The sequence below is a fragment of the Manacus candei genome, unplaced genomic scaffold (assembly GCF_025592945.1).
Source record: "Manacus candei isolate 608988 ecotype Guabito, Panama unplaced genomic scaffold, ASM2559294v1 h1tg000056l, whole genome shotgun sequence".
NCBI lineage: Eukaryota > Metazoa > Chordata > Aves > Passeriformes > Pipridae > Manacus > Manacus candei.
In genome coordinates this window covers 7814506-7834896 of record NW_026138104.1, presented here as the reverse complement: position 1 = coordinate 7834896, position 20391 = coordinate 7814506, and the positions used below count along the sequence as shown (strand labels likewise).

Sequence of the window (20391 nt, the reverse complement as noted above, 5' to 3'; positions counted from 1 at the left end):
AATAATTTAAGTTTGATAAATTATACACTGTAAGAGAACTGTATAAAATGTTATTTTACAATTTTTTTGTTTGATGGAAGAGAGTCTCTTTTCATACTCTTATTTTCTATGGTTTTTTGTCCACATGTATTACCTGGGAATTGCTTTAAATTTTTTTTAGCTCTGAAATCCTTCTATCCATTTCCAATAAGAGTTTTGACTGAATTGGTATATTTTCCTTTGCTTCTTTTTTTTTTTTCTCTCTCCCAAGAACGTCCAGAACTTACTGAACTGCATCATGCCACTACAAGAAATCTACTTTGGGTTCAGATTTCAAAGGGAGATCAGCACGTGAACACTGTATATCAGTTATGAAGTACAGTATATTTCTTAATAGCTTTCTCAAAACTTGCATCTATTTGCAGATCTGAGCTTAGTTCCATAAAGGCATAGAATCTCGAAATCAAAGTTTGTATAAAACACTGCCTGTTGAAAATAGTGCTTTTTTATGTGGTCCTAATACACAGTTATATCCAAGAAATAGAAGGTTTATATCACATAGGAAAAAGCTGCTTTTTACAAAGACTAACTGCTTGCTCTAATGAACATTTTCTGTCGCATCCACAGTATTATTGCTACTTCTAAGAACAGAAATCTCATCTCTGCCTACTTGATGTGATGTATGTTTAGACCCAAGCACTAGTCTTTCAAGTCTCAGTTTCAGAAATGAATCTAGCTAGTTTCATAGCAAATTTTTTGCCTGCTGGCCCCTACCACTTCAATTTTTTAACCCTGGCAAAGTAAAATTTTGAGCATTTCTGTCAGATGACTCTACTATTATCAATAATAGAAGAAATACAGAATACCTCGTACACTGCTACTTGTTCATGTGTTTTGATAATTTTATATTGCAACTCATGTTGTATTTTAAACTTGTCTTTGCTCTCATAAGTATTTATATTACTTTTCCTAGTTTCTACAAGTAAACAGCTAATTTCTTATTTACATCAGGCAATAAGTGGTCTTGGTTTAACAGCATTGATTTAAATCCCATTGATCTCTAATCCCAGAGTTTAGGAATGAGAAGTTTAGAAGTGCTACACAGTAATGAAAACTTTGCACTATCACTAATATAATTCTGTAAGATTTTTCCAGTGCAAAGATTTCATTAGTTAACATATAATTTTCCCTGTAAACTGAAAACTGCTTAACTTCTAGCAGTTGTTATTGAAAACCATAAAGATATCATTGCCTGCATCTTCTAGGTACTCAGCATGCAGAATGACTGAATAAGGGCGGCCTCATCTCTGATGGATGAAATCTCCTTTCTTAAGGATCTCTTCCAAAAACATCAACTCTTCTCTTTCTCCATTGTAATGTATTGAATTCCTCATATCTCCTAATCATTAACCATTAATCACCCTTCATGGTGCAACACTTAAACTCTTAAGTTGATGGTTAGGAAATACCTAATGCATTCATACATAAAAGAAGAGAGATCGAGAAAAAAAAACAAACGAGGAAAAAAAAGCATATTTCAGCTCCTGTATTATTCACAGTGAACAGGCTTTGAGATGGAGACTCTGTCTTTTCCTTTTCCTCTGTGTTGATGCAGAGTTCTCTGTCAAGTGACATGGAAATTGATAGGTAAAGTATCATGTTTTATCACTCAGCTGTACATTTTATACTGGTTTATGCCTTACCTTTAATATCTCAACTTCATATTCCAAGGCATGGTGAGCTATGATACTGCCACTATCCCTCTGACAGCACTGGTTTACAACTGCACTAAATTTCATATCAGAAACAGCATGGTAGTATCAGCTTATCTATTTCAAGTCTTCCTTAGGCTTGAACTGCTACTGCTTTCATTTTGCTTCAGATTCTTGTTGGGGCAGATCACAACAACAACACCTGAGTCTAAAAAGTTCAGGAAGACTTAAAAACAAGACACAGACCTTTCACTTGACTATAGTTGTTGCTCCTTGGGTCTCAGGTATGAAAGCATGAATAAACAACGGTGGAAGAACATGAACATGTCTCTAGCTTTCACTGAAACGCAATGGGTAAGTGAAAAAGAATGACTGAAATTTATCTCCCATCAACATGCAGTCTCTCAGGTGCTAAACTGAGTGATAAAATGAGTGAAGGCAAATCACTGATAAAAGGGCTATGCCCTACTGAGAATATGTACATGACAACTACAACTTTTAATATTTTCCTTTTTGGCACAGTTCAATCCTGGCTCATCTATACTACCTAAACTTCTTGTCTCTTTAGTTTTACAGTTTAATAAAAATAGGGTATATCCTTTTTCATTATCTTTCCTGTAAAAGTTCCATCACATTTATATTTTGAACTAATACATGTGAGCGCCTTTTCTCATGTATTCATTTTTTTCATAAGCTTTTACATCACTACAGTAAAATTCAAACATATTCTAAAGCATCATGCCTATCAATTCAGTTCACTTGCCAAGTGATCAGTGTGGTCATCAAAACATGTTTGTCTGAGAAAATTAGTCCAATCCTTTCTAGCTTATTTGCTATTAAGATCCAACAAGAGTTATATAAAATAAAGTACATACTCATTCAGTAAGACCTTTTTCCTGTTTTCTTACTCTAATTCAGCAGAAACAGTGAGGTCAAACAAGGACTTTCACTGATTTGATTTTTTTCAATCAGGTGTTCTTCTAATTCTTTGACTTGAAAGTGGCACTGCTGTGGTCTCCTGCTCAAGTATCTAATGGTTTAGCTTTAGAGAGTAGAGCAATGAGGATGAATTATTACAGCATGGTTTCAGGCTTAAGTAAGGAACATACCATGAGTATTTCCAGCACTATTTTCCTCCATATGAGTGCTCCCACATTCTACCCTTTGATAACTTTTGTGTTTCAAAGCTTTCTATGATCAGAAAAGAGTTCCCACAATTTTATTTTTCAAATGTAGCAGATTTTTAACTTGTGCATGTGTTATTGCCCATGCTATATCCAAAAAATTTTAAAACTCCTTGCTAAATATTGTGCATTGTTTTTCAGGACTGTTGGTCTGGTTTTATAACACTATTTTGAAAAGAATATATCAATGTAGAGTTTCATCTATATATAAATAAGTTTATTCATGCAAGTTATTTCAGTGGAATTATGAATAAAGAAGAAAGACCACAAGATTTTGCCCCGCTCCCCTCACCGCAGGATTAATTTCGCCGAATGAAGGGCTGGCAAGATTGTACCACACAAGTCCCTGCAAGCCAGCAGTGCAAGACAGTAATTTAAAATAAAAAGGTCAACAAAAACCCAGTGTGGCAGTTGGTTCAGGTCACTGGTTGCTGTCCTTTTCTCTCCAGTTCTCAAGTCCTGCACGCTTACATATACTTGGCTATTCACTGAACTTAGACTCTGACAAATGTGTCCTTCAAACTCAGTTCTCAAAAAAGCTTTCAGAGTAGCAAAAATAACACTAGCCTCCTACAACACTGTACTGTCCCTTTGTGGAAGGGGAAAACTGAGTTTTGTCATGGCATTGCAATTATTGTCTCAAGGATGAGCATGGGAGTCCAAGATGTGAAAAAATAGTAACATCAGTACCTGTATGTTCACTGATGTATCTTCAGCCTGTCATTTATAAATCCCACTATATGTTCCAGCAACATCACATATTTTATCACTATTCAAAGAAACTACAACTATGTGACTTTACTGTGTGCCTCTGCATTGCCTGGTTGGGGAGTCTCTATCCTTGCAGGTTTTTAAGACCTACTGGATAAAGCCCTTAGTAACCCTGTGTCCTGGTTCTGGCCAAGACAGGGTTAATTTTTTGCAGTAGCCAGGACGGCATATTGGCCAGGAGGGGGAAGGGACTGTCTTCTGGGGAGAAGGAGTTCCTTCTGGTGGAGAAAATGTGGCAGGGGGAGCTGTCCAGTATTGTTTATTGTCATGAGGCCCTCATGAACATTTTTGCACATGAATCACTCTCTCTCTTTTGTACACTTTTGTTTTTAATATCATTGCTGTTAATGTTCATTTTCTTATTTCATTGCTCTTTCCAGTAAATTGTTCTTATCTCAACCCATAATCTTTGCCTTTTGTGCCTCCAGTTGGAGAGGGGGAAGGGGGAGTGGCATGTGGGGTTTTCATGGGAGTACTAAATTAGAGAATACCGTTGCTAAACCATGACACCTTGTCTTGTAGCAAGTCTTATAGCTGACTGTCCTTTGAGCAGGAAGTTGGACTAGAGGCCTCCTGAGGTCCCTTCCAGCTTAAGCTATCCTGGGAATACAGCACACAGACATACAGAAACACAGAGAATATAAAAAAATACTCCTCACCAAATTCCATCTGCATGATCTCTTAGAATTTATGATGTCATAGCTCTACTAAGTTTCCAATACCCCAAATATTGGTCATATACACAGAGATATCAATATCTAATCAAGATCAGGAGACATATACCTCTTGCTAATCACAGTTCTTAATGTGGATAATCATATATACAACAGTCTCTAGTTAATAGTAGCTAGTAGAATCTTTTAAGATAGCTATGTAGATTAGTGGTAACAGAACCATGAAAAACTACCACACTGTGTATCTTGTTTTACTGCCATTTCAAATATATTTATCTGAAAAGCAGAAAATATTCAGTGCTTACTCCCTATTAATAAAAATAGTCATAAACATTTTTCTTAGCACAGTTCAGGACAAGGACAGAAGTGATTCCAGTACCTATGAGGTTTCTGTACTTTGTAGCACAAGCTTGTCATGCAGAGGCTACACCAGCTTACTTCTGGCTTTTGCATTCAAAGAAAGCTGGCTCTCCAAAAAACTCTATTGGTTTACCAGTTGCACGTTAACTTCAAAAAGTCCATTCATCTGACAAGGACACTGACCAAGGGAGACAAAGGATTGCATCATCTTCAGCCTGGTTCCCTTGCATCTCTGCTAAGACAATGTACATATAAAATCCTGGCAACACAGTATTTAAAATCTGCCTTTTCCATTGTCTGGACATCTAATCCACTACGATCCAAACAAAATGGAAAGACCCTTTTCTAGAGTACTAGGGAAATCTGTAGTGATTATCTCAGAGCAGATATTTACACTGTGTCCTTGGACTTCAGTGACATGAACACCAAAGACAGGCATGTTCTTTATCCGAAATAACAACAGTAAAATGACAAGTGTTAATTCTAAAAGCTTTAAACACTATTTTGTGAGTAAAGATGTAATTATATTCTGAAAAAGAATCAACCTAAAACATCTGGGGTATCAAAGCAGGCTTGCAGTGATAAATGTGTTGGAAAAAGCCAATCTTTCAGTTGACCTTAGTGCACATCAATGTGTATAGAATAAACAGTGACTGAGCTCTTGTAACACATCCCTTATAGGAATACTTGAGGGACAAATGCATAAAAGTATTTTGCACTGTTCCATTTTCACATTCATAAATGTCAAAACCAGAGCTTTCCAGTGACCTTGCTCTGCTCAGGACTATTACAACTAACGGAGCTACCACAGCCTCATCCTCCCAACCCTCATGGCTCACTTCTTCTGTGCTAATTCACATACAGATCATTTGAGGGGAAAAAAAACCACATCCATATCTAAGCTCTACTCCTCCTCACTTTCTATCCCTTCTCATAACAGAAAAGGGTAGGTGATTCTAGCTCAGGCATGAAAGAGGAACTAAGACAGCCCCAGAAACACATCCTAACACCTAACACATGCAGCAAGATGTCTGAGCACAAAGCTTATTCGAGGATTCACTACTGAACTATTTCATGAGCATTAGGAAGTCCATGCTCTGCCATCCCACAGCTCCATTTCTCTAAAGTGGCAACCAGCCTTGCTATAACTTGCGGTTTGGAAAAACAAGGGAAAGCAGTAAAGAATTCAGATTCTTTAGCCAAAGGATGAGAAGACTGAAGGACCAAAATCCTAACAGTCTTTAAAAAGATACTCTGCAGCCTCCTAAACTAGTTCATCTTATGGTCTAACTGGTCTCACTGTTACAAGGTTCACCTCCGCTGCCTAACATAACTTTGACTTGCTGGAATTTAAACCTAGTACTTATCTGCTATATCAAGAATATGGAGAAGAAATTATTCCCTTTGTCTTTGCATCATTAGACTCATTAACTTTTCTCACTGGTTGTAGAAATTGTATCATAATATTGCATGGAGTTAATTTTGGAGTTTCAGTTAACATAGAGTAGCAGTATGGAAAATATTTAATATATCAGATAATCCTAGTTGCCTGGGGTAGAATTCATCACCATTTGAGGCAAGTACCTCAGGCTTCCTTTATAGTCCATGAAGTGCTGGCCATGATGCACCTCATCTTCAAGTCTAAAGTCATAAAAGGCCCATTTCCTCTTCAGGTGGGCATAGGGTAACTGTTTCAGCTATGGATACATATACAAGCAACACAGACTCAGAATAATTTCCTCTGCAAGGGAGCTTCAGAGGTCATCTAGTCCAGCCTCCTGCTCAAAACAGGTCTAGTAGGTCAGGTTGCTCAGAGCTGGGCCCAGTCAAGTCATGATACCTCCAAGGATGGATATTTTACCAACTCTGGACAAACTGTTTCAGTATTTGACCACCCTCATAATAAAAAAATGTTTCCTGATATCTAATCAGAATTTCCTATTTTTCAACTTGTGCCTATTACAGATATGTAAAATCAGCTGAGATCTGACCCCTAATGCAATGAACAGGCTTTTCTCTTATAATATTGTGCTTGTGCTCACTTTTGTTGAAGGTCTTTGTAGCATGCAAAAGGTTTTAAACCTGTGTCAGTGAGTTCCAAGCATTAGCAAGACATGGAATTAGGAAAGGTGTAAAAGTTTCAATAGTTAATATTTCTGGAAAAGGAAAGTAATCAGCTACCAAGTACAGAAGTCAAGGGACTCATCCATAAGATGGTTGGGTTTTGTCTTTCTATTCAAAATCTAAGAACAAAAAAATATAAGCAAAATCAATTAGAAACCCTAGAGTTCATTTGGAGGAGGTCCATTGATAATTGAAAAGACTAAGCAAAGAAATATTAGAGTTGTTACTGTGAGACTACAGAAAACACAAAAAATGAGAGTTGCCCAGCAACTTCTGGGTAAAATCTATGCATTTGTAATAGACAAAGCTCATCTGCCTGCTTATAATTCAGGAAAGATCAGAGTGTTGTTATCAGTATAGCAGAATTTGAATAATAAATTTAGGTGGAAACCATCATTTGCACTTCCCATTTGGTTAGAAGGGCATTGTAACAGCTGTTTTTCTCACCAAAAGCAGCTGACTGGTGATATTATTTTTCAATTAATGATGTTACACTATGAATAGATTACTGCATGTAGACATGCAAACAACGACAATTAGTGAAAGAAATTCAGCAATGTAACAAAGTAGGTTTTGGTTTCCATTTAATTAGAGGGTAGGAAAAGTCAGAGGTGCAGTAAACCCCTTTTGGACACAGTGAAATTTGTATGCTGAAGGCTCTCAAAACAATCCAAGACAGACTGAGTGAACAGATCTAGAAAAAGTGCGAATTTAGGAAAGTGTAGAAGAACAGAGAATAAAGATGCAAAGACTTGGAGCAGTGTTGAGAAAATCTAAGGGGATTTTGCTTTTTAAATAAGAATGTAATTTTGCATTGTATCTGTAAATGAACAGTGATTTCAGTTATTTAGAACTGAAATGCTGTCACTTTATGTCTTTACATCATTATATGCACTAAGCCACACTCCGTAATTATGCACTTGGTTGAGTGCAAAAGTAAAGCTTTTTGGTTTTACACTCCAAGTCACAATAGAAGAGATGATACAAAAAGGAAAACAGCCTCATGTTAAAAGACAACATCCTTCTGTAGTGATGCTTGTGAACTCCATTCCATATATTAACTTGCATTTCACACTATCTGTGGAAAACATAGCCTAATTTGGGTCTATAAGAGTTGAGATCTGTATTAACTAGCCTTAAAACTCTAATGTACTACTCTTCCATAAAATGAGGACCAAATCAAATAGCTGAAACAACAACCTCTGAGCACATGTTACTAAGTCTTTAACCGTATCAGTAAGTCACAGAATATTCCCAATTCTTCTCAGAAACAAACAAAACCACCAAATAACAGGAAGGACTAAATAAGCAATGGATATGACCCAGGAAAAACAAGATCTGCTTTGCAGGTACGTGACTCGTGACTAACATATAAAATGATAATATATGCTCTATGCCTTGCTATAAATGTGTGTGTGAATGTCAGCTGGTGCAAATGAGACTCTCCATTTAGACCTTGGGTTCCCTTTCTCAAGCCATTCCGCTCTGTTTTGTGCTCCTTTTCAAGACAATAAGCAGATGAGCACACTTAGATACTGTCCATGTAAAGCTAAATATCAAGAGTTCACATTCCAAGCACCTGAAGACTGAAGACAGACACCACCAAAAGACATTAGTCCTTTGTGAAATGGAATGCTTTATGCTATGAATTTCTGTAAATGCTTCTTTCACACCACCAGCTGAGGAAACAGTGCATGGGCTTTCTGTTCTGTTCACCAGAGGGAAACATGAAAGACACTCTGAAAATTCTGGGGAAATGTATTGTTGTAAAAAAACATTTGCGCAATATGGAAAAAACAAAAACTTTTACTTCCCTGACATCTGCAAAGTGAAAGATGAAAAAACACATAAAACTATCCTAGAAATGCACACACTTTTTCTTTAGAACTTGAGAGGCCCACACAATTGAAAAAAACAATGTATAAAAATTCCATCAGGATTTGTGTTTCTTATAGTATTCTTCACACATTCTACTACAGTTTATTTGCTACTTTTTCTGCAACTACTAAAGAGTTTTGTTATCCAGCTCGTCTCTCAGTACCTACATGTTGGTCTGTAAAAGTACAGAAGATTCTGACTACAGAGTAAAAGAGAACACAAACATATTTGAAAACAGCCCACAACTCCACCTTTGTTTCTCTCCTGACCTGCATGCTATCAACTTCTTTCAAATCTATACTTTGATATCTTGCCTAATCTAGCCATTGTGTTGGGTTTATGTAACAATTAACAAACTCAGTTTTCCTAGGATTTTTGAAAAGAGAATGGTTCCATATTTCTATAAGTTTTGTAATGTATTTCTCACATGACTGTGAAAGTACTTTTTTTTCCACTTACAGCATAGAGATAATACCATCTAATTTTCCCAAATACATGGTGTTGCAGATGTCACATAGCCTTAAAAACATCAAAATATATGCCACTAATACACTGAAATAACTATCTTCCTCTGTACTACACTCCAGAAAAATACTTGGTGTAATCAGTGTCTTTCTTTTACACACCTTGCTGATTTTTCCCATAGCACAGATTAGAGAGCTGTCATCTCTAAAAAAAAAAAAAATCAGCTTAGCCCAGAACACCTAAAAACTTCCAAGTCAAAATGGCTGGTAAGTTCATTAAATTGAAAATGGAGAATTATTACAAATATAGCAAAACATTTGAATGCTCTTAAGAATATTTACAGAACACATCAAATTTTACAGTCAGATTAAAGTAATAATTAGTTTTGACATTTATATTTTCACCAAGTCACTCATGCAATGTTTTAAAATGTTGGCAGGGATATAATTTTTTTTAAAGTTATAGTTTGACTTACTGGAAAGTACAGAAGAAGTGATCCAAAAAGAATGGTTTCCAACAGCACCAGCCCTGAAGCCCTGATACTCTAGAAGACAAAAACCAACACAAAATATTAGAAAATTCTCTCCGTGTGACATTTCAATGCTAGTTTCTTTGCAGAAGGCACCTTCACTATTGTCAGTATAACACTTCCACAGTAAAGCTTATTAAAGCAGAATGTTAAGCTGTCTGTCATACTGGCATGCTCTGCACTCTTTAATTCACAGGCCCATTAAAATGGTTGTGTTTTACAAAATCCAATTTAAAAAAAAAAATCACTCTTTCCTATGTCAAATACTATTCAACACACAATACCTGGATACAATTTGAAACTGCTAAATTTGCTCTCAAGTGTAAAGAATTATGGATCATGGGAATTACAGGTAAGAATTAACTGTGGAATTTGTTCTGCATTGTTTAAATTTCAAGAAGTCCTTTGAATATTTTTACTTATTTCACATTAAAGACTTGGCTTCTATAATATGTATGAATAATCTACCATTTTACTGAATGTAGTGTGCTCTTAGATTGAAAGTGCCTTTATTTTTTCTGACATTTTGTACAAAGATGTTAATTCGGATATTAATTTGTCAGGATTGTAAAAATACCATGCTATTTCCTTACTGATTCTAATGTAGTCTCTCCATCATGTTTTCTTACATCTTAAAATTAAACAAAAAAATCAATTCTTTTTCCTAACACAAAGTGTATTCAAACAAGTTTGATGATTTATGTAGAGTGCAACTGGGCCTTATCTTAGAGACAAAACGTCAGCACTGCTTCCCTCTTCTTTAACCATCTCCTTCCCCAGGGAGTTTCACACTTTGTGATGTCAAATTCCCAGTACAAAATTATAAAAACTATAAAAAGCATTATAGGACTGTGTCCACAAGATTCCTTTTGTGGCCCTGATTCTGCCATACGTGGAAGCTTCACTTGTTTTGATACAGTTTTTCTTCACAACATCTTCATAAGATGACACTTTTCTCCCAGGAACCAATGCAAAGGGGTCTGCCCAACACCACACAAGACACTGGCAGAGGTCAGTGAACTCATCTCTCATGACTGAGCAATACTCAAACCACTGAAGAAACTCTTCTTTCTTATTTTATACAATGCATCTGTGTGTGATAGGATGGCCAACAAAGTGAAACAGACTTCATACACGGAAGATGGAAATTATCTAAAACATCTGCTCTTCATATAGCTTCTGTGTGAACATCCTTTTTTAAACAAGTTTTCACATCCTGATCAGTCTTTACTTATCGAGCTTTTTTCTGGATGGCTTGATTGTAAGAGAACCTGCAGGGGCAAAGAACTTCAGCATTTACAGCTCTTCTTCCAAAACAAGTAATTAATCCATGATTTTCTTCTCACCTGTGTTCAGGGAGGGACCATTCTCTGTGAATTCTGTCTATGCACTTCTCCTTCCTGCCTTAAAAGAAATGTGGCTTACAAAGAAACACCGAAATTCAAAATGAGCTTGAATCCAAGTTTTGACTGTGTTTTTTGTCTCAGTCTTTGATACCAGGAAAATGGAGGTTTTAACCCAATGTTTAAAGATATCATAGCTCTTCTTAACAGGATTCCTCATTAAATGGAGTAGACATTCTAGTACATATGAATGCTATCCACAGCGATGAAGAAAAGCACAAAACTTCAGATAAGAAATAGTACAACCAAAGAACTATTTTTGTGTAAGTGTAGAGAAAAAAAATAGTATGGAAATGGAAGTATGAAAATCCTCCCAATCTACATTTTTGAAACTGTTGATTTTTGCTACTGCAAAGAAAAAGAGATATTTTAATAAGTGATTTTAAAGATACATGAGTTCCATTTTTCTTCCATAGTGACCACTATATTCCGAAAGGTAAAGTCCAGGAAGAAAAAACTCCATCCAGCACTGAAGCTTTAACAACAGGGAATAAGTAATGAGGAGAAAACCAAACTAAAACAAAACGTTTTAAATTTTATTAGATAAATGTATGGTATATTAGATAACTAGGTATTTCTAGCAGTCTCTGAGTAATAGCTTTTTGACCAAAAGCTAAATCTTCCACTGTACAGACTTTGCAAATATGGGCCCCTCAGGCATGGCTGGGGGCAGCATCACAAATACATCTACGACACACAGAACAGTGAATATGCCCATATACCTCAAGAAAAAAGCCTTTGCTCTTTTAAGAAAATAAATGAAAGAATGATAAACCAAAGCCTAATGATAAACCAAAGTCTCCACCAGCTGGTGTCCACCAATACTGGCTGCACAAATAAAATTCTCTGACGGAAATCACAGAAATCAGGGCATTTTATGATACAGCCCTGAAATTTCATGCAATGGGATTTTCTTCAACTTGCATTTAATGTTTGCTCAATTTCTTCTTCTTTTCCTTAACAGCTGCCTGGTTTTTTGCATCTGCCTTGCTTGTTGGCATTTATTTTGGTTTTACTTATTTATTTCTCTGGTTGTTCATCTTGTGTACAGTTTGTTTATTGCCACTTTGCCTGTGTGCTCATTTCCCTTTCAGGGTTTTATTTCTATGTTTACTTTTTTGTGCCAGTAAAACTGTCCTTTCTGGATTTCCTAGTCACACTCAATGGTTACACGTTGCTGACACCTCAGTGATACTGCACTTTATTTTGCTTCTAGTTTCATACTAACTTTCAAACTTAATTTAGCTACCTATACCATCTACTGATCTAGGCCTGTTTGTGAAGGACTGATTTATGCCTTAAGATTTGCTCAGTCTTCCATCTACTCATTCTATCTAGACCACATTAGTAGCCTTTGAGGTAAGCAGTCATTCCTTATCCTTCTGTCTTAGAAAGTAACACCATTTCTTGGGCGAATCATTAAGAAAGCCATTCGTGCCCCTTGGGCACTGCTAAAGAGTCATAAATAAATACTTAACAATTATTTGCATGAGAGAAATTTAAAAAATAAGCTGTGTAAGTTGCATCAAGTAGAACAAAATAAAAAGCTGAAATTATGTATAAATATGCACAGAAGATACTGCATTTCAATTCTCTATGGTCCTAAGCAATCCAGGAAATACAGCAGCATTAATTACCACTGAATTCCTGAATGTCACCACACAAAGTCAGTGATATGAGTGTCAAAGTATTTTCAGAGTGGAGAAAAAAAGAAGAAATTAAAACCCAAAATAAAATTAATGTAATCCTGTATCTCTTACATTGCATAATACCGAATTAATAGAACTAAAGACTTTTGGTATCAGTCCAGGAAGACTGCAGATTCCTCCATGGCCACATGTCACTGTGTATTTTATGAGCATGATACCATGGAAACCTAGTGAGGGGAAAAGGTTGGCATATTTTGATTTGTTTTCACTTTTGTTAAACAGTTCTGCCACTTCTATAACATAAAGAATGACCAAAGAAGGCTGTGATTTAAAGAAAATTTCCTTTTGCAAAGATGGCTTCACCAGAATGTGAGCTTGTCGTACAGATAAATGAAGTATACAAGAAACTATTAGGGAAAAAAATTAGATAGAATTCTTCTTTGATCTCTACTTTAAATACAACACATTCATATTTATTAAATTGTAAAGTGTATCTACCACTCAATGTACAACTGGAAAACACATATGGATACAAGACAGAATGGTAGAGAAGCAAGGAAAGACAGAGAACAGGCCCAAGTGTGCTCTGCTGTACTAAGCTGATGTATTTGAAGTGACTAGAAAAATTACTATGCAAAACTGTCTCAAAACAAGTGAAATGAAAAGGTTAGCTAAAGGTATGTGTAATGGTAACATGCTCGCTCTCCAGTGCTCCCAGGAGGACCTTTGTGACCCTTGTGGTGCAGATCCATTCTCCTCTACATGTGAGGACATGAGAGATGTGATGAGATCTTACTGGACTGTATTCCCAAATCTCTCCCTTCCCTGAAAACTCTTCCTGTTCAAATTCTTGTTTCCTGGTACAACTGCTCTTTAGTTCTACTAAACAACAGAGGTGAAAAGAGATTTTTGTCAAGTTGAACATACGTGGTCTGAAGTGGAGCTGACTGAAATGTTTTATTACCAGTTGCTTTTCTTATTAAAATACACCTTCCCAACAAACAAATTTTTTTCAGTATGACTGTATTTTTCCTTTGATTTTCATGTGCTGTTTTTCTAAAGCCCACTGAACCTTCTTCCTCTTTCTTATTCCATATATCTTTTCCCAACTACAAAAATACAGTTATCATTTTCAGTGAAAGAGCTGTGTGGAAAAACTGAAGTGCTAACTTTCAGGAATTTTATCTAACTTAAAATTTACTTTTAAGAAACAGAATACAGAGACCCTTCTTTCCATCCCTGAGGCTGAGCAACAGCAAGATGTTTGGCTCTTTGTCAAGAGACAAAAGTTGCCAGTTCCCAGACACTGATATTAAGAAGAGTAGAAAAGAGTGGAAATACATTTCATTGTGGTGGTTATCTTAATACTGCTCAGATCTGGAAGAGGATTACTGGGGACTAAAGAATGAGCACAAAAGCAACTGGAAGGAGTTCTTTGAACCCTCAGTGAGTACTATCATAATTTATTGATTTTCTTGATAATAAATTCAGAGACTGATTAGAACTGCTATCCAGGAAAAGGGAACTGTCAATTCCCATAACAAAGCTATGCTTTAATTTTATTTTTGTTGGTTAAGGAACAAAACTCAAGCAACTCATTCCCAGCTAACTGCAGGAAACACCCTTCACTTCAAGGGAGAAAGACATGGAGCTCTTTTGAAAATTGCACTGTAAAACAATAGAAGAGAAAATTGTGTGTCCTGTTCAACCTCTTGCCACACTGACAAACACTTTTAATGATAATTGTTCTATTTGAATAATATCTATTAATAGAATATGGATTGTAAACACAGAAGATTTCATAGCAAAGGCCAATTTTCCAAAGACAGGCCTACAGTTATGTGCTGCCACTTAAACTATATTGGCAAATTGTCAGAATTTTCTGGCATTTGCAGGTTTTGTGCAGTATTTCTAAACCAAATAAATATAATCCTCATGTTCTTTCATTTCCCCTTAAAGCCTTTGAAGAATACTTACATGAAGGTCATTTTATTTCTATTACTAGTTGAAGGTGAGCTCCAATAGAATACAATTATTAAATTTACTTTTTACTGTAAAAAAGTCAGGAAAAGCAAAGGCTATCAATCATAAATCAATTTCATTATAAGTGCACAAGATGTCAGGCATCCAGGATATCCCCATGTACTCTATTTTTCAATTCATGTGGCCCTTGATCCTTTCTGTTATGAGAGTAATGAAATCTGTATGATATGTCATGATGATAAGGTCTTCTGCATTTAGAAACACAGGTTCTGCTGCATCTAAGTTGCACTACACCACCTACAAAATAAATATTTGAGAAAACAGTATTTGTGAGTGAAGACTCTCACAATGAAAATAGTTAATGTCTCAGGGACATCTTTCCTTATAAAAGTGGGAATTCCTTGGGGACATGTTGCTTAGATGTGGTGAAGAAAGAAAATTAATAATAAGGTAAATAATACCTAAGTTCAATTTCGGTCTATTCACAGACTTACGGTAAATTTAAAAGCTGAATATCTACAATAGCAATCATCAAAAATCTAGATCACTTGAAGTGCCTGTTTTGCTAGGCTATGCAGTCAATTAATGCAGAAATTAAATGAAAGGAAGAAGCAAAGGCATTATCTTCAAGAATAAAATGCACTCTAATATTGACAGTTGCCTAATCAGCAAGAGATTAAATGGAATACACAAAAAATCTGATAGAAACCAAATTTCAGGAGCTTTGGAATACCTGAACTGCAATTCAGCATTTTATTCAACATGGCCTCACCTATTACAGAAGGCAATACCACAGCTCACTAAACAGTCTATATAAATGGTAGTTCAATCACGTAGAGAGCAATAGTTTGTGATAAGTTACAGGATAAAAACCCCAACCTGACTGCAAAGCTCAAAATCCATATCTCAGAGAAAACAAACTGACAATGATGTAAGAAAAGAAGGGCTAGAATAAATCTCATAAAGATAAAAAAATCTCATTATTCACATGACTGAGAAGGCAAATGAACTACAGACAAAGATCATTAGATTAATTTCAAATCAATCAAAATCTCATAATTCTGAAGAATTTAAATCCAAATCGAATTTATTTTATTCATTTTTACTTTACAGGAGCCAAGTGGCTAAACCACTCCAAACTAATATATTGGATCTGAGAAATGCTCGTCCCAGAAATGGTGAAATTTTTCAGCTCTTCAGAATCTATTATGCTAAGTAATGTCTCATTAAGTTTAGATCACTGTATGTTTCACTGCAAATAAAAGCACATTTGCCTTGGAAGGAAATATTGCTATGTAAAATTTAATTATTTTTCCTACCACTGCATTGCTGAAAGGCCCAGACTCGGGGAAGACTCAAGTTATTGTGGACCCTGCACAAGGAGAAAGTGAAAAAGACTGTCCTACCTCCACAAAGTTAAGAGTTAAAGGGACAACAGACAGATAAGGGCAGATGAGAAGAACAATGAAACAACAAAGCAATATCATGTATCATAACCAGCAATTAGTAGTCCAAGCCTATCAGTATCCCACTCTGAGTCACACAGTTTGTCAGCACTTGAATCTGAAGCCATGACACGGAGAGCAGGGGATGCTCTCAAAAAGCCTCTACCAAACATGAGGAAAATACGAAGGCAACAAAGGGTGTTTTTGAAAAATGTAACAAGATGAGGCTGTTGTTGACACTTCTGCATCAGAGAAATGGCATTAGAAGAGAGAAAAAACTCATGTGGGAGCCAAAAAAAACAAGAGGTATAGCTCATGTATGATGTAAACAGGGAGATGCAACAAGGACAACACAAAGTTGTGGAACAGAAAATTGTTTGCAGCATCATTTTGAATAGACTGGAGCAGGCCATGACTGCATTTGCCAAGGCCAGCTGAAAGGACTTTGCAGTAGCCAAGACAAAAGATACCAAGCTGAGACAATAAATTTAGGTCTGTGGACTAGCAAAGAACATATATTAAAAGGGAACTCAGAAGGAGTTCAGTAAGGCTCAGACATAGCTGGAAGCAAAGTGAGCTCTAGAGTCCAAAATGACTTTCAGTAACAAGCAGGTTGCTACAGTAACCAAGAAAGTAACTGGGATGTCCTCGAGGGGAGCAGGAGGAGATCAAAGTTTCTTTTCTGCTATATTGATGCTGATGAGAAGATGTCAGAGAAAAATGTCACAATTTTATTTTAGACAGGGGGAGGCATGGCTGAGACAGGGAAGGCATAAAGCAATCTGACTGTGTTCATAGCACGACATCCTAACAAGAAGCTGACAGCATAAGCCTCCTGCTATAAACCTTCAACTTTTGCCCAAAGAAATGAAGACAAGAATGAAGAACAGGCATATATTTTAGTCTGAATGATCTGTGTTCAGATTCCACCACATGATAAAGTCAAAAAAAAAACCTCACATAAAAAACAGTACATAAAGTTTCTCTGAGCACGCTATCATTAAATATAAGGTTTGCAATAAAAAAATATTCAGTAAAAAATGCAAGATTTTCCTAGAATAAGGTTTCCAATACAGTTATATTTCTACTATTTGGATGTTCTCGTGCTACATCTTTTCTGTTGTTTTCTTTCCCAGTTTCTTCTTTGTTATTTCTTCCTTCTCTTTGAGCGAAACTTCTAAAAAAGCTTATTTCCTCATCTTCATAAGCGCTTCTCCTTAGTTATACTGTTTTTTCAACATCAAAATGGGGTCCAGACACCAGCACTCCAGAATGCAAATCCCAATTGCATCAAAAGCCATATTTCAGCCTCCAAACCTTGGCCCTGTCTATTAGCCAAATGTTTTTCCCAAAGACAAAGACCTCATACAGCAAATGACTGTCTGCAATGAAATTCTGAAAGCCTTCCTGGTTCAAAGTCCCTCTTCTACCAGTCGGGCTTATGCTTGGAATAGTTCTCCTGAGCCTACACTTAGACCCTTATAACAAAAGGAAAGGCCTGCTTCAGGAAAGGAAAGGTCTGCTCTTGGAAAGGGAGGCATGCCAAAGACCTCCCAAGACATCAGGGACTTTGCTACTGCTATTGATTGTACAAGGAAGGGTCTTAGCAGGATGCAACTCCAAGACAAATAGCAGGATAAATAAATAATGTTGGTATTATTCTGCTGACATGATAGGAATTCTCTTCCCAGCAAATCTGTAAATACCCATTCACAAACCCAAATGAAACTTCAGGTAAATGCAACTCTCCTGAAATTACTGCATCAAAGAATCAGTGGGGAAAGCTTATTATCACGTGACAGAGCATTTGGTTTACTCAGCTACCCCACAAGGGCTACAAATACAAGATTCAGCAAGACTAAGAGAGTAACAGACAACCAAAAATTTTAGCAGTTTGCTAAATTTGTAGCTCTGAAACAGCTCTGGAAAGTTATTCTATGCTGCTATAGTTCTTGTTGTTAGAAAATATCTGCTGGAAGTCAAGGATTTGATTACCTTTATTTTTCATTATTTTAAAAGTGAAATCATAGTGCAACACAATTAAACATATATATGCCTTCAAGGCTACTCCAGCCACGCCTCTTGTTACAGCTGTATTCTTGGCCAACACCCTACACTGAAAGTGCACTATCAGCTCCATTCATTTGAACTTTGGGGCTGTATGCTGTAGAATTTTCTGGAGTATTGGTGGAACATAAGATAATGATTCATATACTGCAAGGTATTAAACAGCAAGACACTAAGAAAGCAAAAGCCAGGAATCACTTGAGACATCAAAGTGGAGCAAACATGTCACAGTCCATGGCTGATTCACATCACTTTGAAGGCAGCGTACTCCCCAAAAAATCACAAATGTTTTCCAGATGGGTCTTAAGGTGTTGTGCAATCCAACTCTGTAGAGACAAGCCCTGGCTTAATATAAAGATTTATAGAGAAGACTGTAGCTTTTGAATTCTTAGAGTTACTATTGAGTACTGATGAGAAGTTATTTTGAAGACCTATCGTTAGAACATTGCCCATTCGGAGTAGACTCAGTGTAGAGAACCCTGTATGTAGCCATTTTGTGCTTCCTACTGCCCTGCTCTTCTCATTAACTATTCTTCATGAGACTGAAATGAAATCAGAAAACATATTTCATATCTAGATCTTTATTTTCTTCACACTTCAGTTTTTCATTAGGCCCGAAGTGTCTATAGTGGAATCAGGTTTATTTTTCTATTCACATGTATTAGAATGCAAATATATACAAAAGTGAAATCTTTGGACTTATGAAGTGAATGCTGCAACACCCTGCAAACACAGGGTAATATCACCCTTGCAGTCATGCCTACCAATGCTTGCTGTTTTTGGAAACTCCAGCAGACAGTACATCATCCCTGAGACTCAACTACAGGCTAACAGCCCCTGTACTTCTTATCTTTTCAATAAGGCACTCTGCAATTATTTATGTGATAGTTTAAAAAGTACAGCATCCCTTAAATGCATCTTAACTACCCAGAAAAACGGTAAGGGACATTTTATGAGTTCTGTTTTATTAATAAAGGAAATGAGAATTCCACTAAAAACAGTAACAGTTTCGAAAACAACATTGGCAATGTCTTTAAAGTCACACACCTGAAGACTACAATAAACTTCCTGAGAATTCACAAGAAACTAGGTTCTCACAATAGGATATGATGAAGAAAGGGTGTATAAAGCACTGCACAGAATGTGTATGTGCTGAGCGAACTGTCAGGTATGCCCACCAGAACAGCATGTGAAGGAAGCTGCTCCACCTGCGCAAGATCTCTTCCCTCTATCAAGTTTCCACTTCAGCTGAAATGCCAGAAATTGGTGTCTAGGGAGAAAAAAGCAGAATGTGCACCAAAGATGAAAGGCATCCAAGCATAAGCACATCAAGATGCCACTGTGGAGTGAAAAAAAAAAGAAAGGATTGGCTGATTTACATTAGCAAAAGAGGTATGTTTGCAAAGCCAGCACACTTTAATGTTCAAAGATGTATCACACATCAATAGCCTGTGATTACCTCACTCTGAATTACTGCATCCTACCATGGTTGCAGTAAGGGAGAAAAGACATTCTTGATTTCTCAGTATTAGAAGGGGGAACTACAACATAAATTTGCATGTTGCCTTTCCATCTATATGCAGTTCTGTGCAGTGTTTACAATTGCATTGTTTAGGGACTATCTTCACAGTTTTGAAATCATATTTAGCAGAACACTTCAAAATATTTACACAAAAAAGAAAAATAGAATATTGGTGGCACAGTGTATCTAGCCACATTGAATTCTAAACACTAAAAATCCGTACCCAACAGACTAAAAAACATATAAAAACAGCCTGTTGCTGTTATTTGCCACAGTTCCCTCGAGAGGTAAAATGATTCATTCCTGTTGGTGATTAGTCATGAGGTCCTGTTAACTGTGAGTTTTTTCCTTGACCAGTGTTCTAGATGTACATTTTCTTCTCTCATTAAAAGCATTTATATTTTTTTATTTCCAACAGTTCTTGAGCGTTCCTAAAGGGGGGAGGGAGGGGAAGACCAGTGCAATAAAAGTTGTTTAGTTATAAATTTCTAATATATGTGACTGGAAATGACCTTGAATGAGGCAAAGCCCTTCATTCCAATGGCCTCCATCACAGTCCTTCATCATTGTTAATGCCATAGGACCATTCCAAATTGCTATGTTTAAGACTCTCCTCTAATAATTTTTTCCATTATTTTTCAGAGCT

General features: G+C 36.4%; 1 protein-coding gene across 2 annotated transcripts in view; it reads right to left on the bottom strand.

Moving 5' to 3' along the window:
• The window catches only part of GPR158 (G protein-coupled receptor 158), a 184048-nt gene that overhangs the window by 70389 nt on the left and 93268 nt on the right, over nucleotides 1-20391 (bottom strand). For both annotated transcript variants that reach the window (XM_051802307.1, XM_051802308.1), the window contains exon 5: nucleotides 9623-9691. In XM_051802307.1, coding sequence (XP_051658267.1) covers nucleotides 9623-9691 — 69 coding nt within the window. The remainder of the gene's footprint in view (nucleotides 1-9622; nucleotides 9692-20391) is intronic.